This window comes from Manis pentadactyla, chromosome 1 (genome assembly GCF_030020395.1).
Source record: "Manis pentadactyla isolate mManPen7 chromosome 1, mManPen7.hap1, whole genome shotgun sequence".
Classification (NCBI taxonomy): Eukaryota; Metazoa; Chordata; class Mammalia; order Pholidota; family Manidae; genus Manis; species Manis pentadactyla.
Window position 1 is genome coordinate 12,339,644 of NC_080019.1, and position 24,555 is coordinate 12,364,198.

Here is a 24,555-nt window from a genome sequence, read left to right on the forward strand (position 1 = left end):
CCTTGACCTCATGCACGACTCTCCAGAGGCCTTTGGACAAGGACTGCCTGGGCATCTGGGAGACTTTGCAGAGAGGTGACAGCAAGCCTGGCCTCAGCGTTTTATGATGTGACCTAGACAACTTGTTTCTTAGCCTCAGTCTTTGTGTGGAACCATAACCTGCCTGTTGGCATGCTTACAGCAGGAATCACATGTGTGGCACCTTATGCTGTGTGTAACTCCCAGCTACGGCCAAGGAATGGAGCTTTCCTTCCTTGGCAGGGCAGCCTGGCCCAGCCTGTGCCACTACTGTGGCCCCACAGGGACCGAGGCCGAGGCCCGAAAGCCTGGGTGAGAAGAATGGCTTTTGGCTAGCTGTGCCCCACCACTCCCAGCTCCCCACAGTCAATTGCTCAAAAACCTGAGCTCAACAAAGAAAGCAAACAAGCCCATGAGCGCGAGGGCTTTGGTGTGGAAACGCAGAGCACACAAGGAAAACATTAGGAGCAGAACAGTTTAGAGATGTCATCTAGCCCAGCAACCCCACGGTGGCTCCAGAATCAAAAGGGTCTGCAAACAAGGACACATTCAGCTCCCATCTCTGCTTTCTCCCCACAGCCAGGCCCTGCCCTGCCCCCTGTGATGATTGTCTTGGCACTGCTTGTCAGCTGCCCAACCCCGGGGGGGCTGCCCGGCTCTGCCTGAGACCAGACAGCTGAGATTTTTAGAAATAATGGTGCTTTTTCCAGCCTCCCCTCTACACACACACACACACACACACACACACACACGTGTCCCACCTGAATCTCAGCACTGAAAGAATTTCCATAGTCCTAAGCAGGATGAGCCCTCTCCCACCACAAAGGAAAGGATTGCCAGGCAAGGTCCCTGGTATCCAGGTTTATTTTACATTCTCTTCCAGAGGGGACTTGGGAGCTGGGGAGAGCTGGGGAGGCAGGAGGGCAGCACACATCAGTCTCCCTGGAAAACTTTTGGGACAGGCCAGTCCTCTGAGGCCCTGCACTGCCTGGACACCACTGCTGGGATGCTTACAGCAGCAATCACATGTGTAGCACCTTATGCTCTACATAACTCCCAGCTATGGCCAAGGAATGGAGCTTTGCGCCCAGCCCAGGCCCAGGGTTTGGCAGCCTTTGGGAAGAGGAAGCCTTCAGGCAAGGCCTCTTGCCAGGCCTCGAATGCTAAGGAGATGCTGTGTCCATCACCATCACTCCCAGGCCCAGCTGGAAGCAGGAAGGTAAAAGGGAGGCAGGTAAGCTGGAGTGAAAGGGGAGGAATCCCCTCCAGGCAGAGGCAGCCTTTGGTCCCAGTGAGGTTAAGAAGCTGGTCCTTGTTAGAGGAACCCCACGGGGGTGAAGCTGGAAGCCGGTCCCTGTTAGAGGAAACGCCATAGCAGGGTGGGGGTGGGGACTCAGGGTCTGGTCTCAATAAGGCCCGGAAACAGTCTCCACTTCAAAGCAGACCTCTGTATTTGGGGAGTGGGGAAGGGGAGAAAATAAAGGGCTGCTGGAGGAATGCTTGTGAATTGCGGGTGGAAAGCAGTCCAGCGGGCTTCGAAGGGGTTCCACGGAAAGGTTGCTGGGGTTTTCTGCAGATGCCAGCAGCTCGGGTCCTGGAAGGAGGATGTGGTGGTGGCGGTCCTCTCTCCCTTCCTTAAGTGCCACTGCTGCCCACGCCATCCTGGCTGGGCTCTGAGATGCCACGGAGACCATTCACACTGGGGCTACATAATTTCCAGGGAACGTCCCAAATTTCTGGGTCCTCCGGGAGACACCTGAAAGAGGAAAGACGAAAAGCATTTCCCACACTTTTTGATGGGCATGTGGGGGTGAGGGCCCTGCCCCCTGCTGGCAGCGCCCAGGATCGCAGGTGGCAGTCCGGTCCGGGGAAGGGTGATTTGCTTTCCTCATTCCTGCCCCCTAATGGCAGAAGCGACACTCCCTAAATTCATTCAATCATGTACCGCTCTTGAGCACCCAACACCTGTGTATAATTTTGCACTTTGAGTAACTCATCCCTTACTTGGGAAAACAGGAAGCAGAAGGATGAATCATGGGCACTCAAACCAGGAGGAACCTCACTGGTCTCACCTTTATTTTAGAGATGGGACAGGTAAGGCCTACGAGAAGGCAGAATGAATTCCCCAAAAGTACTTGGCTGCTTAGGGGTAGAGGCGAGACTAAATCCAGGCCTCTGGTCTGCTATAACCCCCAAGAACTCTTTCTCCTGGAGGGGTGGAGAGGAGATGCGAGAAGATAAAGAAATATAAAAAATGAAGTTAAAGTCTTGGGCCTTCCCTTTCCGGTAGGCTGGTATCCTGACTTCCTTATGAGCAACCAGTCCCTGCCCCCAGACCCTGCTGACACTGTTCCCCTGCCTGCAGTGCCTCCCTTTTCCTCTCTGCCACCCCAAATCCTTCCCCTGCCCTTCAGGGCCCAGCTTCCCCGCTTCCTCCAGGAGGCCTGCCCTGCCCTGCATTGTCCAAAATGATCAACACTGACCTCATGTTGCTACTGAGCACTTGAAATGTGCCCATTAGACGAGAACCTGAACTTTCTGCACCTTTCCTCTAAAAGCACTTGTGGCTTATATCACAAGAGTGGTGCTTTTTCTTCTTGTCTACATAAATTTGCAAAACCTATTATTAGGTGTAAAAAAATTCAAAGCAGAAGTGTACAGAATGGAATCAGAATTTGCCCCCCACCGCCAGCCCACTGCTCCGAGATAAGACTGTCAGAACAAGTTAGTATTCCTAATCACGGGTGCAGCCAAAGCTTGGTCAACAGTGACGTGCTGAGAGTCAGATGAGAAAGGGGCCACCCTGCCCAAGCACCCCTCCCACCCTCGGGTCCTCCAGCCTGCTGCAGGGTGCCTCTCGCTGTTCACTGCTAAGGAGGCTGCTCCTCTGCAGCCGAGGCTGGGCAGGGCCCGCCCCCTCTGGGAAAACAGGCCACGTGAAGTCTACTGGGTTGGCCACCTAGAAACAGGCTAAGGCCAACCCGGGGCTTCCTGGTTTAGCCTTTGCCTAAGCTGCCCTTAGGTCAGCCCTGGGGTCTACTCCCTCCTCCTGGGCGGGGAGCAGAGGGGAGCTAGCTACTAGCTGGGGGTGGGGGACTCGCAGACGTGAGACGTGGTCCTTCCCGTCAGGAGCTTAGTGTCCTCACCCCTCCCAGACGGCTCCGGAGACAGAGCAGTGTCGTGAAAGGGAGCCAGGGGCCTGCGGGTCAGGAGTCCCAGCTCTGCGGTTGCCCTGAGTCCCAGCTGACTTCATCAGTGACCCTGGGCTGGCTGCTTCCCTCCTCGCCCCCCAAAGGCACAAAGGCAAACAAGAGAGGTGCTGGCTTTGGAGAGGCATCCAGTGCCAGGCCCCCCGGCAGCCTGGCTTCAAGTAGGTGGAAGGTGATCAGGCCATGAATCCTTGCTGAGGCAGTACTGAAAGGCAGCTGCAACCCCCTCAAATCCCCCCAAAGACCCCGAGGTACCCCGTTCTAGCCTAGCCCCACCCATCCTCCAGGGACCCTGAGATGCCCACTTCCAAGCTGCTCCACCACGAGGCCCACATACCCACAAACCAGCCATCATCGCACTGCTGCATGACATCCACCCGGTCCCCCTCCCGCAGCTCCAGCTCGTCCTCATTCTGGGGCCTGTACTGGTACATCGCCCGGTACCTGTGGAAGACATCGTCCTGGCAACCATGAAAGCATTTCCCCTCCCCCAAATCAGCCCCAGAGACTCTCAACCCGAGTGTGGACGCGGCCTCTGAACGCCCTGTGCATTCCTCCCCAGGCAGGCTCCCAGCTCCGCGAGCCTGTCCTAGAGCTCCCCGCACATCACGCACACAGGCGTGGACCTCGGGGCTGGAAGCCCAGTGAGGAGGCTGAGGCAAAGGGGCCAAGTACGGGAGGAGGACGGGGCCAGGACACCACAGACAAGTGCATCCCCACCAACTCAACTGTAAGCCCTGCGAGGACTAGAGCCACCTAGTAGGAGTTGCCCAAATCCATCCTGGAGCAGGGCTGGGCTCTGGGGGCTAGTGTGTTCACTGCCAGCCAGGCAGGCCCCGCCTGTGAGCAAGCACCCCCAGATGGTACTCACGGGGTCCAGTGTATCTGTGTGATGTTGGGGGAGGAAGTCCCCAGGTCCAGGGGATGGCTGGAGCCTTCAGGATGGGACAGCGCTGAGCCAGGCGAGCTGAGCCTCTGGGGGTCCACAGAAGGAAAGGCAGGCACACCCAGGCATGAGAAGTGAGGCTGGCCTCCCTGCTTCCGTAGCAGCATTTCCCACGCTGCCTCACCGCGTCCACTGAACCCCCATGTCACGGGAGATCTATGACCAGTCACTTCACTGGTGCTGGAGGTTGGGTCCCAGATAGGGTGGGTAGCTGGTTTCTGAATACCAGCAGGACAGAAGTGGAACGGAAGGAGCCCCTGCACTTGCTCACAGGGGGTGCTAAGCAGACGGATGAACACAGGGGCGGGCGCGGTGCTTGTGGGCCACATCAGCAGCAGGACTATCTTTTACCCTCAGCTACTATGAACTTTAGTTCAAATCCACCCAACTAACTTCTGAAGTGGAAATTCTTATCCCCATTCTATGGTGAGAAAACCCAACTCAGGAAAGGGTAAGCCATCTGCCCGGGTCATAGGGCAGGTGATCGCAGACCCCCGACTCCCAGCACCACCCGTCCCAGAGGCTGATACAGGCAAAGTAGAAGAGTGGAGTTTGGAGGGTCAGGAGGCCCAGGCTGGCTTTGGGGTTTCCAGCTAGAGCCTCTGGGTGTCCCATGCCTCCCTAGGCTACAACTCAAGGATCAGAATGAACTTGAGGGCTCTGAGGTCCGCAAGGCCAGGGTGTGGCTGCAGTGCGAGGCTCTGCCCACTCACCCCGCTGGTCTGTCCTAGAGCAGTCTGGGAAGGATTCCAAAGTGTGGACCAGACATAGGAATGGGGGGTGTGGTGTGGGGAGCAGGGGGTCAGCTCTCCTGTCTGAGGCAGGTCATCTTACCTGGGTCTGGGGCCTGGGCTCCTGGGTGGGAAAGGAGAAGCCAGTGCGGCGGGGGGAGGTCCGGCCCCCCAAGTTGGTGGATTCAGCTGGGCTGCGTGGCGTTAATGGGGAGCTGGGGTGATGGGCCAGGTGGGTGGTGGTCAGGTGGGGGGAGGCAGGAATCTGGGGACCATCGTCGCAGACCCGGAGTCGGGGCTCGCGGCACACCTGCACATAGCTGGCAGGGAAGATGCCCTGGCGCCCTGTGCCTGAAATGCGCCCCTCGTACCAGTTCTCATTCACCTTGCGGATCAGGCAGATGCGCTCCCCCTGGTCGAGAGAAAGGGGTTAGTATCTGCAGGGCCCTGCTGAGCACAAGGCACCCGAGGGTGCCTACATTGGGCTGTCTCATTGAAACCTAACACCTGGAATGAGGGATCAGGCCCGGGGCAGGTAAGCAGCTACGAGGCGGTCTCTGCGACCTAGCCACCCCGAGTCAGGAGCCAGGCCAGGCTGCCTGAGGGAACGAGCAGAAGTCTAAGCATTTCCCACAGCCAGAGGCACTGGGTTTGTTGGCATTGGGCCCCACCTCTTTGGAAGCTGACCCCACCCCACGGCTCTCCAAGATCCTGGCAGAGCCGGTGTCATGACACACGTCCGAACCGGGCTCTGCCAACTCCAAGCGGTGTGGACTTGGGCAAGTCACTCTGCCTCCCTGAGCCCTGGCTTCCTCACATGTTAAGCAGGGATAACACTGCTGCTGTGGCAAAGGAGACCAAGGGCAGACAGGCAAGAAGTTCCGGACAGGCCTCAGCCACCGCCGCCATGACTGGGCCCTGTCCCTGCCTGCACACTGGGCGTCCTGTCACAGCTGCACCCAAAAACAAACTCCCTGGGGGCAGCTCGCATGTCCTCGAGCCCCCATGCTGACTGACCTCAGGTGGGCTCCCCTGGGGGGAGGGTCTCCAGCCCTCTCCTTCCCCACCACCTTTCTCCATTAGCCACTTCTTGCCCCCTCTCTCCGTGGGCCCAGCTCTTCCAGGCACCCTCACAAGGCCTCTGCCCCAAAAATCAACCAAAGGGAGACCAGTTTCCTGCTTCCTAGGACAACATTTTTAAAGCTTTCTTATCACAATCTATGGTAAGAAATGTTTTAACAACAACCCAGTACACACACACACACACAAACACTATATATATACGTATATTATATAGAAATCTTCCCAAAATTTTGATTAAATACCCTTGCCACATGCAAGGCACTCTAATACTTCCATTTTATTCTTTTGAAATGCTCATTGTAATCCTCACAGCCTACCAACCTGCAATTGAAAAATCTTAGCTACTCTAAAGGTTTCAAACTTCTAGAAATGGGCTGAGTTAAGGGTAACATATCCAAAGAGATTGGCAACAAAATTTGAAATACTGAATGAAGATAGGTACATCCGACTCTTCAACCAAAAAGTTTTAATGCACAAATTTACCTCTGTCTTCACACACACGCACCTCCCTCCCCACTTCTCGCCTGGCCTGGCCGCACCTTGCGGAAGGACAGCTCCACTTCCAGATCCCCCTTGAAGTTGTACTGGGCCAAGGCTTCTCCATATTCCACCACCTGGTAGGTTGGGGACTTGATGGGCTTGGGGGTCTCACCCGCAGGCAGCACCTGAGGAAGACAGGGTCATGACAAAGATTCCACCTGGACAGCAACTGGGTACAGTGAGAGAGTTAAAATTGGTGCACAGAAGAAAACAAGGAGTTTCAAGGATCAAGGAACACCTGGTGACCTGTTCTAAAAGTGATCTAATATTTGACTATGGCTGAGAACCTACTGTCCTCCTCCTCCTCCTCTTCTAGTTCACCAGATACCCAGAATGCCCATACTCCCTTCCCTTCACCCTACTGATAAAAAACGAGAAGCTAATAAACTACTTCATACTAAGATGTAAGTGATTAATGACATGGAATACTACACATACTTTGTGGAATTTCAGAATCAGAGAAATTGTTCTAACAGTAAAGGAGGCCTAGTGTTGCCTATTAAACCAAGAGCCTGAATTAAACAACAACCCAGCCTGTGGGTCAAAGAGGGAAGTCACAAAGGAAATAAGAGAATAGTTCAAGTTGCTTGAAAGTAACAAAACATCAAAATGTGTAGGATGCAGTTAAAGCAGTGCATAGAGGTAAGTTTACAGCATTAAATGCTTACATTAGGGAAAAGGGTTTCAAATCAATATTCTAAAATACCACCCCAAGAAACTACAGAAAGAAAAGCAAACTGAACCTAATGTTAAGCAAGAGGAAGGAAATAATAAAGAAGCAGAAACCAATGAAAATGAAAACAAAACAGAGAAAAATCAATGAAATCAAAAGTTGGTTCTTTGAAAAGATAGATGAAATTAACAAATGTCTAGCCATAATAAGAGAAGACACAATTTATCATTATCAGGAGTGAAAGAACATCACTACAGATCCTACTAACATTAAAGGATAATATGAAAATATTATGAACAACTTAATCCAATAAATTAGATAATCTGAAATTCCTCAAAAGACAACCTATAGTCCTATTTTCTGTCAAATCCAGAACCTGTCTCTGGATTCAGATTCTAGACCTTCTACTTAACAAGTTGTCTGAACTTTAGCAAGTGAATCTGTAAAATGGGAATAATCTATCACTTCCAGGGTAATGCAAGGAACAAACAAGGGAGGTGATACACACGAAGATGATGAAGCACATTGTGATTTATAAACTGTCACATATTTCCCACTCTTGCCGGCTGCATTTAGGATTCTTCTCAAAGATAGCAGGAGAGAGACAGATTCTGCGTGGTGGGGATCGGGGACACTGACAGGGCTGGGGGCCTCAGGTACAGGAGCCACCTTGTTCATTCTCACCCCCAGACTGGGCCACCTTCAGACCACATTTAAGAAACATTTCCTGCATACAGGCAAAGCGCTGGGCCAGGCCATCTGGGACCAAGGGCCTGAATGAGGCCGAGGCTTGGCCCTGAGCTCACAGCCTTACATCTCAGGACACCTGCATGAGCAGCCAGCTCGAGAGAGGGGCCCTGAATGGATAAAGGGGTCTGCACTCTAAGCCTCTGCACTCATCCACTCCAGCCAGGCTGCTGCTTGCTGTCCTGCTCACCTCCACGTAATTAGCAGGGAAGATGCCCAGCCGACCATGGTGCTCCCCTTCCAGCCAGTTCTTGTCCACCTCCTTGTGGATGTAGACGATGTCGCCCTTCTTCAGGGTCAGCTCCCTGCAGGCCAGGGCGAGGACATGGGGCAAGCTCAGGTCCTAGGGATCCTTCCCTTTACATCCTGTCCTGCACAACCAGAGCCCTCTCCACCCTCTCCGTGTCCTCACCTCCCTCCCCCAGGGCACAGAGACTGTCCCAGAGGAACGGGAGGAGAGAGAAGGGCCCTTACTTGGGGGACTGGGCCTGGAAGTCAAACTTGAGTCGGGCGGCCTTCTTCTGGGCAGGGGGAGAGGACAGAGAGATCACCTCAGTCAAGCAGGTGGCAGGTCTGGAACAGCAGTCACCAGGGCCAACCCTAGGCCCCCCTTCCTCCCTGACCCTAGGGCTCCCACCCCCTTACCTTTTTCTCCTCCTTCCTGGCTGGGCTGCCCCCTCGTTCAGAGGCACTAGGGTCTGTGGAGAAGCACTGCCTCAGCTTGAGAAGGCCATGTCTGGGGGGCTGGGTTGGGATGGGGTGATGTCCCCTCCCCCCAGGACAGGAACCAGTGTAAGCCCGGGGTGCCATGATGCTCCTGCCACCCCAGGGCACCAGCGTATTTGATGTGTGGTGCTGGGTATGGTGAAAAAAACAGCTGGTTCTGATTCTTACCTCGGCCTGAGGAGGGGTAGACAAAGTCCCTACGACCTAGGAAGGGGCTTCCTCCATCCGCCATTCTGTGGGGGCTCAGGGACCAGGAGGAACCCTGGTAAAGTGCATTCGAGGAGTTGGAGCTCCAGGCGGAGGCAGGGCTGTGCAGGGACACAGAGAGTCAGCCACCTGTCCGGGGCTTCGCACTCGACCCGGCTCACCCTGACCACCCAAATGCCCCCTATCTCCCACTGCCTCCTCCCAAGGCATCTCCCAGGTCCGGGGCTCCCAGCAGGATGTCCAACTTCCCGAGCAGTCGCGGCCGGGAAAGGGTGCGGCCCAGGCCGGGGGAGAAGGGCGCGCGCGTCGGATCAGGCCGGCTCCTCGGGGGGGGGCGGGCCAGGCGGCCGCAGGCGGCTCCGGGCCCTGGTCGCGCGCCCTCCGCGCGTCCAGCTCATCCCCGCGCCGCCCCCGCCCCGCGCCACGTCCCCGCCGGCGCGCTCCCCGCCCAGCCGCCCGCCCGGTGCCCCGCCGCTCACCGGACGGGGGACCGCGGCTCCCGGACCCGACGGGGCGCCTGGGGCACCTGTGCGGGGAGACAAGGCGCGGTCAGGGCCCGGGCCGCCAGGTCCCAGCGGCGGCCGGGGCGCAGTCTCCGGGAAAGTTTGCGGCCGGGCGGGGAAGGAGGGCCGCCGCGCAGGCGGGGACCGGGAGGAGCCGGGGAGGAGCCGGGGGCGGCGCGAGGCGGAGGCCGGCCGGGACAGCCGCTCCCGGCCTGGGTCCCCGCGGGCCGGGCCCAGGGGGCGGGGCGAGGCGGGGAGGCGGGGAGGCGAGCCCTCGGCCCCGGGACGTCAGGCTGACGCGGACTCGGCCTGGAAGGGCCCCTAGGAGTCCCTGGGAAAGTCCGTGCCCTGCATCTTACGGAGAAGAGAGCAGGCGGGGATGAGGTCCGCCCAAGGTCGCGCCCAGCGGCTGAAGGCGACCTCTGGCCGGCCTGGCCGCCCAGCCAAGCCCCGCTGCTGCGGGCTCCGGGTTCCGGAGGCCCCAGAGAGGGGTCGGGAAGGCCGGTACCTTGGGCGTCGGCTGCCGGGTCTCAATGGCCTGCAGGTCCTTGTCCAGCTCCGCGCTCAGCTTGGCCAGCTCTCTCTCCAGGAGGACCTGGGTGCCGGTTACGGGGAGAGACGGGCGGTGGGGGTAGGGCAGTGGGCGCGCTGGGCAAAGGTCAGGTGTGAGCAGCCCAGCGGGCAGGAGGACGAAGCACGGGGCACTGGAGTAAAGGGCAAACTCAGGGTACAGTGCCAGGACAGGCTCCCTGCCTGTGCGCCTGTGGGGAGGTGTGTCTCCGGGTGTCGTGCGGGCAGGGGATGTCCCAGGCCCTCCCTCCTGCCTGGGCTCACTCATCCTGCAGGCCTGGGACACTACCTTACTACTTCCCCTACTACTACTTACTACTACTCAGCACCACTGTTGGTCAGGATACTTCTCTGTTCAAGAGCCTACAGGGCTAGTTTCTCTCCCATCAAGTCTTCTATGGGCCTTCCACCACCTGGCCTCACTGTACACAACACAACCTGCTTTCCTCCCACTGCCCCTCCAGCTGCCGCACACACACACACACACACACACACAGCACCCTGCCCCCGTCCAGCCTTTGCTTCTGCATCTCCCCAACCCTGAGCCAGCACCCTCTGTCTGCCTGGCCAAGCCCTCCCAACCAGAGCCCAGGTCCACCTCCAAAAATCCTTCCTGACACTTCACGTTCACTCCTGCAACTCCCTTCTCTGCTCCTGTTTTGGTCAACACACATTTTTTTCAACACATGCTTGAGTGGCACTGTCCCATGTGCTGGGGATACAGAGGTAAACTGTATGGGACTGGAGAGGAGCAGAGCGTGGGGTCCGTGGCCTTTGTCCATGGTCACTGGGGCAGACACCACCCAGAATGGCCCTCCTTTGTCCCCCAGCATTGTGTCTCTGCTGCCCCACCCCACCCCACCTACCCTGCAGCACTCACCTCAATGGGCTGGGAGGGCTTCTCAACAGGGTCCTCCACCAGTGGTTTCTTAGGCTAAGGGCAGGAAGGGTGAGTCAGAGGGGTGAGTTTGCCTTCCAAACACACTAGCTGACCAGCGCATCCACTCCCAGAGGACGAGGCCCACACTCGCCTTCCGCCCAGATTCTAGTTCTTGCAAAAACTGGTTCCAAGAATCTTCAGTCCAGATACTGTCTGCTTTCTCTTGGTGTCTGGGCACCTATGTGGAAGGGGTGGGCATGAGCTTGAACAGAGAGGTACAGGCATACTCGCCAGGCATAAACAGCAGTCTTTCAGGCCACTGCCACACCCCACTGCCTGCTGGTTCCCTCTTGAGGAGTGAGACTCTCCTGGCTGTCCAGGGCCACCCCAAGCTGAAAGGCACCTGGCCATGGAGCACAGCATGGCCACTGTGGGGAGCGGGAGGTGCAGGCTACCTGATTTTTGGTCTGGAGCGGGGAGGAGAGTGCTCCAGGATTACAGTTGAAGGTGCTTCTAGGAAACTCCTCAGAGAGGCCCCAGCTCCTCCTAAAGAAAGGGAGGAATGCTCTTCAGGTTCCTTTTAGAGAAACTGAGGCATAAGTGAGCATACAACCCTGGTAGAGGGAGCTGCACCTACCTCCCCACCCACTTGGAGCTGCAGGAGCACTGTTAGGTAGTGGAAAGTCAGTGGCTCCAAGTTCAAATCCTAACTACCACTTAGCTGTGTGGCCTTCTGGCAAGCTACTAGACTCCGAGAGCTTCAGGTACTGTAAGGACAACTTCCACCTTGTAAGGTTGCGGCAAACCTTAGGTGGGGAAACCTTAGCAGGGAGAAGGCCTGGCACAGGCATGTGCTCCAGGAGTGGTCAGCCCCTTTCCTGCTGGCCTGGGTGAAATAACCTGCATTTGTGTTCAGTGTGGCCCCAGGACCATCGCGGTTTGTGCAGCCTCACTGAAGCTGGCCTTTCCAGCTGCCATAGCCCAAAGGGGTCTTGCACACATGCCCAAGGGTACAGGGCTACACCTTAGTCCCAGGAAAACCTGGGACAGGGCAGAGAGCCTACAGCCCTGACACAGGAGCCCTGGGCAGGTTATTTCTGCTCCCCAGGCCTCAGTTCCCTGCATGCACTAGATCTAGTGACATCATCTGTGAGACCCTCCAGCCACCAAGGCACTACTATGTCACATTTGCTTTAGTTCTCCTGCAAGGCTACCTGCTTGGCTACTTAAATGTTCCAATGTCTGTGGAGTTTGAATGTCTCCACCAAGTGTAACCACTGCTGTACAGCCCCAGTATCAGAAGATGGAATGTCTGACTGGAGGGCCAGGATTTGTTGGCTGTAATTATGACCGTTTTCTACTTTAGAAATAATAGTAATAATAGTGATACTGAGAACAGAATATGTTGTTCCTAGTTTAAGGAAGCTCTAGTCTGTATATTAATAATGTCTGCGGAGACATGTGCCTTATCCTCAGTCATCCTGTGATCCCCACTTAACAGACAGGGAGACTGAGGCTTAGACTGATCAAGCTGCCAAGGTCACATAGCTAATGCAGCACACCAGCTTGAATCCAGAACTCTGAGTGCAAATCTTGAGCTCTTAGCCTCTATCTTATCGACGATGCCTAGAGCCACAGGCCAGCTATGGCTATACTAGTGAGGTTAGCATATTCCTCCCATAAAGAAATAAGAAACTCATTGATTTTACTTTAAGCGCAAAGCTGCCGATTCCCAAGGTTGGGTTGGGCCCTCCAGGGCCCTTGCAGTCCTGGCTAGGCCTGTGTGGTTTGCATGGAGCAAAGCAACTACATCCTTCACCTACCTGGAGGGGTTCCTCTCTCAGCAGCATCTGGGAGGAAACTTGGGGTCCTCTACACCTTTTGTTTCCTCCCAGGCTTCAGAGGGCACTGCAACAGGTCCACGCCTAGCCGTGGGCCACCCCACTCTCCACCCCATATGACTTGTGGGCCTTTGGGGTGATGAGTTCCTGCTGCCAACCACAAAAGCATCACAGGCATTCCTGGCCAGGAATGGGTGCAAAGTGCCCCCCCCCCCACGCCGCCATTCCGCTTTGGCCCTGGCAGGGAGAGGAGTACCTGGAGTGGTGGGGAGCCAGATGCCTGCCTGCCTTCCTGCCCCGAGGCTTTGCCGGCCGTGGCCACCAGGGGGTGCTAGTCCGGCAAGGAAGCCAGCCCCCCTCTGCAGCCCTCAGGCCCCTCCCACGAGGGCTCACCCGCTCAGAGAGGAGGCTTGGCCTGGCCTGAAGGCAGGTCTTTGCTGGGGCCCTGGATGCCTGGAGTCTGTAGAGGCGGCACAGAAAGAAGCCACTGAAGGTGGGAGACCACAGGCAGGGGCAAGGGAGGCGAGGGCTGGGGGCCTAGGGCACCTGCATGATCACTGATAACCAGTTGTGGCACCCGTGCCTACCATCGTCCTGGGACGTTTGTGGGAACAGGGGTGGGGCTCTGGACCACTCAGTGTTGGCTTTACACCAAGAGCTTTACACTCTTTACTAAATCCTCAAAACAACTCTGGGGAAGGTGGTGTCCCCATTTTACAGATGAGGACAAAGGGACCCAGAGGAATCACAGCCAGGCCTAGGCACTTGCTGGACAGTGGAGCTGAGGCTCTTAATCGACCTCCCAGGGGGGTTGGAGCTCCCTGAAAACGGGCTATACAAATTAAGTTGAACTAAGCCAACTGGGGAGCTCCAAAGCCAGGCAGGGCGGCAGCAAGGGGCAGATGCAAGCACTGGGCTGGGGCAGGCCACCTGTACCCCTCACCTTTGGGTGCCTCCTCAAAGGTCCAGTCCAGCTGTAGATCTGTGGGAGCAGAAAGGACCAGGTCAGGGACAAGGCTGTCCCCTGAGGCTGTCTCCGCAGCTCCCAGCCTCCCTCCTGCCCAGGGCAGGGGCCGAGGGACTGAGTCAGCGCCTGAAGAATGTCCTGAGGGAGGGAAGGAATTAGGAGGACGGTCCTCGGGAGGGCTTGAAATGCCTCTGGCAGACTTGGGGCCAGAGCCAGCCAAGCGGGCAGTGGACTTGCCCAAACCCCGCCCCCCCCCCCGCTCCGCCCCGCTCTTCCCTCCCTGATCCTTGTAAACGTGCGTCACTGCATCAGGTGGGGCAAATTTCACCTCCTCGCCTCCCTCTTTCCCTTTCTGCACCCGCTTCTAAGAGCCTGTCCTTCCCCTTTGCCCAGACCCTCGCCTCATGGTGCTATTGCCTTTCAGGGGCCTCCTAGGAAAAGCTACTGACCAGCCGACCCACTCCATCCCCTTGGCATGCAGGCACCTACCATAAACGCAAACCTAACGCCTCTCTTCAGACCCCACCCCTCCCCGCAGCTCCTGGATTTCCCTGCTTGCCTGCACAGCACCCAGAATCTATAACTGATGCGCTGCCCCCAGCGCCCCTGGCTGTTAAGCAGGCTCTCGGCACGCTTGCCCCGCCACTCTCGGCAAGGACCCCAGGGACCTTCCCATCACCAAACCACATGGCCAGTGTACTTGACCCAGAAGCAGCATTTGTCACCGTGATCGCCGCCTCCCTTTGAAGTGACTTTTTCACTTGACTTCAGGGAGCCCACTCTGGCTTTCCTCCCACTTCCCCAGCTGAACCGTCTCAGTCTGCTTAGCTCGTTCCTGCTGGCCTCCTGAACCTCTAGACATCCAAGCATCACAGGGTGCAGTAGTGGGCCTCTGTCTCTCCATCTCCCTCCGTGATCTTGCCTAGTCGTCTGGCTTACAAAAAATACCATCTATTCCAGGGATTCACAACCTTGGCTGCACATTAGAATTACTTGGGGAGCTTTAAGTCAAAACCTCTGAGTCCCAGGTATTTCCATCTGCAGCTTAGGCCTCGCCCTTGAACTACAGGCTTGCATATTAACTGCCTCCTAGACATCTCCGCTCAGATGTACCTACTGTATGGAAAACCGAATGCTTCCTAGGCCTGCCCCTCCACGGTCTTGGCTGTATCTATACATCGCAATTCCATCCTTCAACTTGCTTAGGTTCAAAGTCATCCTTGACTCTTCTCTTCCACGCCACATCCAATCCATTGGCAAATTCCCATGACTCTGTCTCCAGAGTCCCAGCAGGCCTGCTGCTATTGCTCTGGCCTGAGACACTGGCATCTCTAACTGGGATTAAAGCCAGGCCTCCTAACTGTCTGGGCACCCCTGCCTTCAAGGCCCCTCCCCTTCAGCCCTCCAGCCCTCCAGCCCTCTGCACACACCCCCAGTACTTTCCAGCCAGCCCTCCTAGAAGTGTGTCACTCTTGTGCTCAGGACCTCCTGGTGGCTCCCTGGCTCTTGCAGAGTAAAACCTAAAGTCCTCGTACTGTCCCCACAGGCCCTTGGTGACCCAGTCCCATCACTCTGTGACACCATCTCCCATGACATACCCCCCTCACTCCATCCAGACTATCCTTGCTGCTCCAAACCAGCCTGGCTGCTCCTGCCTCTGGGTGTCTGGGCACCCCTGCCTTCAAGGCCCCTCCCCTTCAGCCCTCCAGCCCTCTGCTCTGAAGCCTGTCCCACCCTGAGCACTCCCTAGCCTTTTTCTCATGCCCTTACTGTCATCGCCATATTAAACATTTATCTGTTTAGACTGTCTATCTCTCTCTTAGCTCCACTACCCAGGGACATTCTTTTTTGTTCCATTTCATCTTCAGTACCTACAATAGAGCTCAACACACAGTAAGTGCTCAGTAGACAGTCAAGGGACTGACTGAACAAATGAGGACCTCCTGGCTTCCCAATACCCTCAGAGGCAAATACCAGGGACAGTGTTTGGCCACTGTGCCCCCGAGTACAAATTGGAGATTGGAGATTCCTTCCTTTGGCCCTTTTTGGGGTCCACTCACCACAGAGCCTGGGCTAGGCGGGGAAGATGTCCTGGAGAAGGTAGGTTCCTTTTTCTGCCCCTCCCTCCCCAAGCCCCAGGGCCAGTGCCCACTCAGACAAAGAGAGGGCCCTGGAAGAGTGTTAGAGTCACCTGGCATTTTCCTGTGAATCTGCTGGAACATTCTCCGGTACCAGTCCCTGGGGCTGTCAACGCTCTGGGATCAGAAAAGGCAAAGTCAGGCCACATTCCCAGTATCAAGTCACAGAAATTTTTTGTCACTGAGTCCTTTCTCTGGCCACCCTTGAAGCCCCAGTGGGTGGGCTATTGTTGACATATGAATGAGATGCATGGAAGGATATCAGTGATGATCATCAACTGTGAGATTTAGGTGGTTTATGTTTTTATCTCTCTGCTTTTCTATATTTCCCATGTTTCTACAAAGAATGTGTGTTTCTGTGTAATGAAAAATATATGCGATAATATAGGGAGCAAATGGCATTTCACATTCCTGTCTCCCCTGAGATTCAAAACAGCCCTGGGAGGCAGAAAGGGGATGTTGCAAACTTGTTTCATATGAGGAGGTGGAGAACTAGAGGCAGGCGCTGGCTCAAGACAGGCACCAGGAGGAAGAAGGGCAGGCCTCTCAGAGCCTGGACCCCTGGTCCTTCCATGCCTACCAAGGCGTGAGGCCTTCTCACTCAAGAGTCTAGCTCACTCAATCAGCAATCATTTCATGAGTGCTGTGCCAGGCACTGGAGCTGCGAAATACGAGGGGGTCCCTGCCGGGATCAGTCCTCACAGCAGTAGCTCTCCGCCCTGAGGAACCTGGAGGACATTCTGGATCCCCCCATCTGGCCACAAACCACCTGTGCAACTCAGATACACAGAGAGCCTGTGATGCTCTGGGGTCACGAGCCCCCAAACCCACCACAGTGGAACCCCTGCTTTCTTCTGGAATGGTTTGGGTACAGCCTTTGTTACCCCCACTTGAATTCACAGAAGTGGAGCTCAACATGAGCCCCCTGGACTCACTGATCGGGGAGCAATAGGCATGCCGCTCTCATCCACGGGCCCGATTCCCTCATACTTGACCCAGCGCTTGTCCTGACGTTTACTGTCCTTGGTCCACGTGGCTGACCAGTTCTGGGGACACTGGGAGGCAGGGGTCTTCTGGCTCGCAGAGGGCCGGCTCCCCGGGCCTGGCCAGGTCTGATACCAAGCAAGGTCTGTAGGCCGTGTGCAGGAAAGCATTAGCAGAGGCCCGGGGCCCCACCTGAACTTGCTCTGAGCACTGATCCCTGTGGATTCAAAACTTTCAACATTTCCTTGTTTGTTTGAGTTGACGATGAAGACTCTTCAAACCTCCCCATTCCTAGTAGGACCACAGGTCTCTCTGATTGTTTACTTTCTGGTTAAAGTAAATGAAAATGGATTTTGTCTTGAGAAATCCATGCCCTCACCCACCCTACCCTGCTTTCCTGGGGCTGTGCTAAGTAAGGATTTTCAGAATGAGGGCTGGGAATCTTTGCCTGCAGAGGATGTTGGGGACATCCCAGTTGGAGAGTCAGCAAGGTGTAGCAGAAAGGACACGGCTCGGAGGAGGCAGACGTGAATTCGGATTCTGGCTTTGCCACCCACTGGCTGTATGACCTTGGACACAGCAAGCATCCTCTCTAGTGCCTCAGTTTCCCTTTCTGTACAACAAGTGTGATTGTGGCAAAGATTCAGGGAGGTCTGCTATGTGTGACATGCTCAGCACAACACCCGGCCCACAGACAGAAGGCTCTGGATAAGGGACAGAAACTCATCCACCAAACACAGCTGCTTGTCCTCAACTTCCCCAGAACCTACAGCCCCCAGGGAGCCAGGGTAGCAGCATAGGGGCTTTGGGGCTGGACAATGGTTTGAACCTCAGTTCAGCATCTGGGACTGAATGCCTCTGAGACTTAGGTTCCATGCTGGGAAGATACTGATAATCATACCCTACCTTGCTAGGCTATCAAGGGATTAAATGAGATAAGGCTTTTAATGTGTCTTTATCATGCCCACCATACTCTAAGTTTCAACAATTATTTGTTCAATGACTAAATGATTAGACACAGTGCCTGCCTCACAGGAACCCTCAGTAAAGGATGCTACCCTCCTCAGGAGAGGGCCCTTAGGGTGTGCCTGCACCCAGGAGGTCCCAGAATCTCCCAGACCCCTTGGGCCGAGCTGTGGTGACTCACAGCTGCCCAGGAATTGACAGGCTCGCAGAGCTGCCCCTCCAACCTGCTGCCAGGCCACTGACTACAGATGGGACAGGGCCTTCAGGCCTGTTGTGGTGTTCAGCCCCCACACCTTCTCCAGCCAACATACACAGCATTCCTCCACCTTTCCATCCCCAGTCCAAGCTCCTCCCTGGCCCCCAAGGCTATGTCCGCACACTTCCTTCCCCTGGCACGGAGGGAGGGAAGGGGAAGGGATGTGTCAGTCTGCTCTCTCCCTGCGCATCTTTGCTCCCTCTGCCTTCAGGCGCACACAGGGAGGGGCAGTTAGCTGAGCTCAGAGACCTGGGCCTTTAGGACCCCCCATCCCCCTCCTGCCCCTCCAGCTCTGCACAGTGGGGTGCCAGACGGTTAGGGCCCAGAGGCGCTGAGCCCCCAACCCCGACAAGGGGCTCCTGGGGCAGGTTTTCCTGAGCAGACCCACCTGGGTGCCGAGAAGCATCTCTCCTCTGTGTGAAGTACCCATTGCACACCGTCCTGGGAGCAGGGTCATGGAACTGGAAATTAAGGGTGTTGGAGCCGCCATTCCGGATCACAGGCACCTGCGGGGAGGGCCAGGAGCAGCAGCTCAGGCCCGAAGGTTCTGCAGAAGGGCGGAAGGCGGGGCTCCCAGGCACAGCCCTGCGCCTGGTGAGGCCTGGAGGGCCAGCCCGACTTTTGCAGAAAGCCAGCGAGGCTCTCTGAGAGCTGTCTTGCCCGCTTCCCTCCCTTCCTTTAATCCTCCTGCCCCTCCCACCCCTGCACCCTTCCTGCGAGGCCTCAGTGGTGGGCCCACAGTAACCCTCTCCTCGCTTTCTCGCTCACCCGTGTCCCCCGGGACGAGGACCGCACGTGGGCCCGGAGGTGACTGGGGATGAAGTCGTCCAGGCTGAGCCCAGTGGGAAGGCTGCAGGGTGGGGCCTGCATGCCTGGGTCAAGGTTGGAGTACTTGGGCTGTGCCAGTCGCTCCTCTGCGTGTCCTCTGTGGGGAAGGTAGGAGGCAGGGAAAGCCCTGCTGGGCCCAGGCTGAGTGCCCTCTGGGCCTGACCTCGAGGTGGGCAGGAGGGGGTCGGGCCAGCTGGGTGGGAGCTCAAGGACCCAGGAAACAGGCCGCTGTGGGCATCTGCCTACAGGCTGCCCGTGCTGGCTCCCAGAGGCACAATGGGCCACTTGTTAGGCCCTGGGCAGGAGCTTCGGGTGGGAGTGGGGGAGGGGGAGGCCAGGGCAAGGAGGGAGGCCGGCCAGGAACCTGCTGGGCAAAGCCTGGGGCATGCAGGCCTGCTGGCCGGCCCCTCTGGGGTTCTTGCTGGCTGGTGTAGCCCACTCCCCCAGAGGGAAAGCAGAGGGAACTGGGGCAGCTGGCAGAGGGGGGCCTGGGCACTTGGGGCCTTGATTAAGTTCCCCCTGCTTCCCCCAGGCCCTGTGTGAGTGGCTGCTTACCAGCGGGCACAAGAGGTTATTCAGGCCAGGGGAGAAGCCCGGGATAACCCACTGCCCAAAGGGCCAAGGTCCCGAGGAGGAGAACGTGGGGACACTTCCAGGCAGGTAACCACTCCTGAGCTCAAAGGGCTACCAGCTCCCTTTGGCCTCCCTCCCTCAGCTGAAGCCTCAGAGGGCTTAGGGTGCCAGTGTGGGCTGGGATGGAGAGAAGAACGGGCTAAGGGCAGAGCTGGCATTGCTCACAGAAGGGAGGTGCTGAGTGTTCCTCACTCGCACCCCCAGCCCCCCACTTGCAGACAGTTGTATAAACAGAGCACCCAGAAAGCCATGGAGCAGAGCTCTTCCCTCCTCACCTGTGCAGGTGGAGCGGGCCAGAAGCTGAGCCAACCACTGCCACCCCCAGGGGCTGGACCAGTTCAGGCGCTTTTGCTCAGTTAGGCTGTGTGCCCGTGGGTTCCAGGGGCCCATGCGAAGACCTCAAGGGCCTTGCGAGGTGCTGTGTGTGTGTGTGGTGGAATGTGACTGCAGGGGCTGTGCATGTGACCTGTGGCGGCCACCCTGGGGGGTCATGGGAGCAGAATGGAAGGTGTGGGTATAGAGGGGTGTCAGCTGGAGAGTAGGTAGGGAGTGTGCAGTCGGGGGGTCACATGAACAGCACACAAGCTTTGGAGACCAGAAGGGATGAAGGTACAATAGGGGCCGTGATTAGTCCTGCGTCCTGCTCGTGCTGGGGCCACAGGGGCTGGAGGGCACAGCAAGGCTGGGGGCAGCTCACCAGCTGATTCCTTCTGACATGTGAAAGACCTTTTGGGGACACAGCTTTCCTGTGCTGTGGGGGGCGTGGAGGTCCGAGGCTGGAGGAGGGGCAGCTCACCAGCTGGAGCCAATTAGGACTCCTACCAAGAGCAAAACATGCAGGCACACCCCAGTTCCTGCTGCTCTCCCTCCCCTTGCAGGAGAAATTGAGGCAGGGGAGGCCTGGGGAATCCGTGTTAGCAGCACCCCCGCCCCTTCCCGGCAGCTGCTTGAGGCCAAGTTGCACAGTCAGCATCAGCAGTCCCACATGTCATCTGACTGGGGCTCTGTCCCACCCTGCTGTGCTGGGTGAGAACTGCCCTCTCCCAGGACGGGGAGGGCAGGAGGTCGCCCCACACCACCCACTTCCCAGGGGTTGCTGATCCTTGGTGGCCCAGTATGCCCTCCCCCAGCACTGTTCCCTGTGGCGTGTCCCCAGGGACGTACGGCAGTAGGTAGGAAAGGTGGGCTGCGTTTCACTCCTGGAGTTGTGCCAGGAGACACTGACTTCTCATAGCAAGAAAGAGGCCCCACAATTGGTCCTGGATTGGGCAAGGACAGAGGGTGCCAGGAAATCTCAGCGGTTCTCGCAGAGCTCAGGCAGCCCTTCACCCTGGCAGCCAGCCCCAAACGGCTGGAACAGGCGAGGCAGCTGCTGTAGTCCGCGGACCCCTTCCCCCCCCAAGTACTGTCCTGACCTTGGGGGCTTGGCCCTAGGGGCTCTCCCAGCTATTTACCAGCTACAGGTCCACGTGGACAAGGGCAGGTTTTGTCAAATTTCTCTTTTTTTGGATCGAGGGGTGGAATTCTCGCCTCTTTCCATCCCAGAGTTTGGGACGAGGACCCCAGGGGGAGGGAGGGCTCTCAGCCCTTCCCTCGGGTTGGGCGCGGGTCCCCCCACCGGACTGCGCCCCGCCTCCTCTCCTTCCCGGCACCTACCTTCCCCAGCGAGCAGGTGGCGGGGGCCGCGCACGCCCCGGAGGGCAGGAGCATCGCTGCCCGGCTCCCGCCTGGCGCGGCGGCGGCGGCTGGCCCTCGGGGAGGGAGGGCAGGGAGAGGTCCGGGCTGTGCGTCCGTCCTCGTGACCTGGTCCGGACGGGCTCCGCGAGGCTGGCCGCGCGAGGAGGAAGAGGGGGACCGACTGGCCGAGGGCCGCGCAGGGAGGAAGGCGCGAGAGGCGCTCCCCTCCGTCCCATCTGGACTGTGGGCGGCGCGGCGGGGCGCAGGGGCGGGCGCTCCGCCGGCCGGGGGCGTGCGAGGGGCCCCGTCGGGCCGCGCCTCGGGGACGCCGTGGCCCCTGCGGGGGGGGGGGCCGGGCCGGTCGCGCGGCGGCGCCGGGAGGGGCCGCCGAGGGTCCCCGGGGAGCCCGCCCTGGTTCCCAGCTGCCTTCCGCGGCCCCCACCGCGGGGCTGGCGTCGGGGCGGGGGCGGGGCCGCCAGCGAGCGCCACTCAGAGTTTCCAGCGACGTTTCCAGAGTGTGGGAAGGGGAGCCGCTGCGCCGCGGAGCCAGGACAGCGGGCAGGAATGATTAAAGAGCCCGGGTCGAGCCAGCAACTGATACGGAGCCGGCAGCCTGGCAGACGGGACCGAGATGCAGACAGGCTGGGGCCGAGATAAGGGCGCTGCGCAGGCTCTAGAGTGGCCTAGCGGACCGCGTGGAGGACCCGCCGCCTCTCTCCCCACTTGGGAAGAGTTTGTGCTTGCAGACACGCGCGCGGGGGCTCACACACGTGCAAGCAGCGCGGGGGGCGGCCCCGGGAGGAAATCGGCCTGAGGGAGCGGCCCTCTGGGCGTGCCGCGCCCCCGAAGAGGATGAGGGCGGGATCCCTTTGGCGGGGATGGGGTTACCAGGGTCTCGGTGTTCCCACAACCGTATTTGTTTTGATCTTGCTTTTCCGCTGTTCCCGCTGCTCTGACACCAGTCCCAAGAGCCCGCGCCCATTGGCTTCCGATCCCTCTGGCATCCCGTCTACTCTTTTCCCCCCAAGCCTCTGGGTCCACCCAGAGCCTGGTATAGAAAGTGAGGGCTGTGAATGAATGTTACCGCTAATGGATAGGCCCAGGAGTACTTCTAGCTCTTGGCTTGGCTCAGGGACTCCAAGCCCCAAAGCAACCAAATAGCTAATAGTTATTGGGCAATGTCAGGTCTATTTTGGGAGTGCTCAGTTACACATTATGCAAATATGAAAACATTTATAAAATACCTACTGGGTGTAAGATCGGTGCCTGAAACCACCATGCACTTTAGACTGCTTTCCAAGTTCATCATTCAACTCAAAAGTTGAGAAGGAATGGAGAAAAGACGAAACAAAGCTGTTTTTTCTTAATCCCTACCATCATTGATACTATTAGCTTTCTTTCTGCTCAGTTCAAAGAGATATTCCAGTTGTGAACCGGCGTGAAATAGTATCACAAGTGACAAGGGAAGGAGAGACAAGGAATGCTGGCTAGCTTCCAGGGGCTTGGGGGCTACCGGGCTGCAGGGTGGAAACAGGCCGGCTGCACTAGTGCTAGTGGGACTATGGGTAGATACTTGGAAGCAGACCCAAGGTTTCCAAAGAAGAGCTCTTAAATGATTACGGGGTTCAAAGTCTGCCAACTGGGAGCATCTTTGTAGAGGCGATGATTGCACTGAGCAGGGAGCTGAACTCGATTACCTTTAAGGCCCCTTGCAAGCATCTCTGATTCTCCAGGGAAACTGAAAGGACTGGGATGGGTAGCCCTTGCCCACTCAAGACAGCTGCGGAAAGGAGTGTAGGAGCTCTGGGACTTCCTGAGTGCAGGCAGCAGTGCATCGGCCCTCCCCGCAAGCTTGGGTACTTTTTTAACCAACCTGTAGGCACCATCCCCTTCCCTTCCTCAGGGACAAACTCTGTGCCCATTCACCTCATCGCCAGTTGTTCTCCCCACCTGTCTGGATCTTTGTGCCTAGGAAGGGCCACATCTCTTTCATGTTCGTCCTTGTTCTCCAAAGATGGTGAAGCTGAAGCTCTTCCAACTCCAGGAGTACTGGCCATACCCTCTTTCACCACAGCAAGCTTCTCTTACCGTCTAGGGCTCTGACCTGGACTCCAAGATAAATATTTAATGTAGAGAGTGCACCTGAGTTGACAAAGGTCCCAACTTCCTGTTTCTCACAAAGGGAGGTGGCAGCCATGGCAGGGAGCCGGGGGCTGGCTACCCATTTCATCTCTATGGGAATAGGGAGTCCAGTAAACAGCTTGCAAGAGGAGGCGGGGTAGGCCCCGCTGGAGACCTGAGCCTTTCTCCGGAGCTGCTTTGACTTCTGCCTGTCCACGCAGGCCCAGACTCTCCTGGGCTTACCACCTCTTCTAGGTTTTGCCCTAGCACCAGTGGAAATCACTCTCCTTTCCAGGATCTTAGGCTCTGTACTTGGACCAAGGAGGAACTGTAGCATCCCTCCATGTGTGCCCATCCAGCGTCATAGCAGCGAGGATGAGAGATTGGGGGAGCACAGAGCATTCCTAACCTTGACTGACTCCTCCTTTTCCACCTTTATTTGGGGAAAAGAATCCTTCCTTTTAGAAAAATGAGAGATTAAGTCAGGGGGATAGTAGCAGAGGCCAGAGAATGAAGCCAGAACCAGGTGTCTGATTTCTCAACTCCTCCCTCCAGCCTCAGCTCTAACTGTGGTTGGCCCCACAGGCAGACAGCTGGCGTGGTTTAGGGAGAGGCTGAGGACAGAGAAGGCTGTCTGTCCTACGTGACCTGGCTGTTGTCAACTACAGAGCAGATTCCTTTCGTCCCAGGGCACTATCTCCTCCTCATCACCTAACAGGGACGTCCCCTTGTGGCTCTTCCTCATCTCCGGAGCTGCTTTGTCAGGGGGCTGCCTCTGCCTTCCCAGAGCCACCTGAGCCAGAGTAAACACGTTACGTAACTGCTGTAGCTATCTGATCCTGGGTGGCAGTGTGCCCCGGCCCCACTCCTCCTTGAAGCCGCACCTTTTGTTTGTGGATCATCTCCCAGTGGCACCCGTGTCAACAGAAGTCTGTCCACACCCAAACTCTAAGGGATGACTAGCCAACAGACTACCAACAGATGTGGCTCTGCACATGGGAGAAGAGGGTGGCTGTTCATACAGGGATTTGGGCCGCCGAAAACCAACTTCTCTCATCAGAGGGAGGCTGAATGGAAAGAGCACTTAAGTAGCTTTTTACTGTGAGTAGGGTGAGCAGAGAATTCTCAAGTTTTATTTCTCAAGTGGGAAAAGGGAAGCAAGGGACACCTTGAGGACAGTCTTCATCTAGTGTTGGGAGTCTGGTATTCGAGTGTCACACTCAGATCACCCTAGGCAGCCAAGTACGCCCGGCCCTGTGCTGCAGTCCCCCACATTAGACAAAGGAAGAACGTCTGCTCTTCCTCCCCTTT

At 57.2% G+C, this 24,555-nt stretch overlaps 1 protein-coding gene across 6 annotated transcripts; it reads right to left on the reverse strand.

Moving 5' to 3' along the window:
• Positions 1 to 1,446: 1,446 nt before the first annotated feature.
• On the reverse strand, positions 1,447 to 21,473 carry SORBS3 (sorbin and SH3 domain containing 3). 6 transcript variants are annotated; one of them, XM_036888903.2, is made up of 22 exons: positions 21,103 to 21,248; positions 20,611 to 20,705; positions 18,754 to 18,910; positions 18,374 to 18,491; positions 16,715 to 16,908; positions 15,833 to 15,896; positions 13,618 to 13,656; positions 13,068 to 13,134; positions 11,289 to 11,379; positions 10,985 to 11,071; positions 10,834 to 10,887; positions 9,892 to 9,978; positions 9,360 to 9,406; positions 8,842 to 8,981; positions 8,593 to 8,645; positions 8,422 to 8,468; positions 8,138 to 8,252; positions 6,527 to 6,652; positions 5,008 to 5,316; positions 4,099 to 4,202; positions 3,565 to 3,671; positions 1,447 to 1,774 (listed from the first exon to the last, which is right to left on the reverse strand). In XM_036888903.2, the coding sequence occupies exons 3-22, from the start codon at positions 18,853 to 18,855 to the stop codon at positions 1,713 to 1,715; spliced, it is 2,013 nt and encodes a 670-aa protein (XP_036744798.2). In that variant the 5' UTR covers positions 18,856 to 18,910; positions 20,611 to 20,705; positions 21,103 to 21,248; the 3' UTR covers positions 1,447 to 1,712. The 6 variants fall into 6 exon arrangements, with proteins under 6 accessions (XP_036744798.2, XP_036744794.2, XP_036744795.2 ...); XM_036888899.2 differs by lacking the exon at positions 20,611 to 20,705 and having other exon boundaries at positions 8,422 to 8,465; positions 21,103 to 21,471; XM_036888900.2 differs by lacking the exon at positions 20,611 to 20,705 and having other exon boundaries at positions 18,374 to 18,446; positions 21,103 to 21,470.
• Between the last annotated feature and the right edge of the window lie 3,082 nt (positions 21,474 to 24,555).

What these genes read in the sequence shown, in the direction of transcription:
- SORBS3 (XM_036888896.2), bottom strand. Translation starts at nt 21,359, where the DNA reads ATGGGACGGAGGGGAGCGCCTCTCGCGCCTTCCTCCCTGCGCGGCCCT. An exon ending in CAAGCCTCCTCTCTGAGCGG is followed by an intron (nt 11,380 to 13,067) that starts GTGAGCCCTCGT and finishes CCCTTTCTTTAG; the next exon opens with GAGGAGCTGGGGCCTCTCTG. An exon ending in TCCCTGCTAATTACGTGGAG is followed by an intron (nt 6,653 to 8,137) that starts GTGAGCAGGACA and finishes TGTCTTCCTCAG; the next exon opens with GTGCTGCCTGCGGGTGAGAC.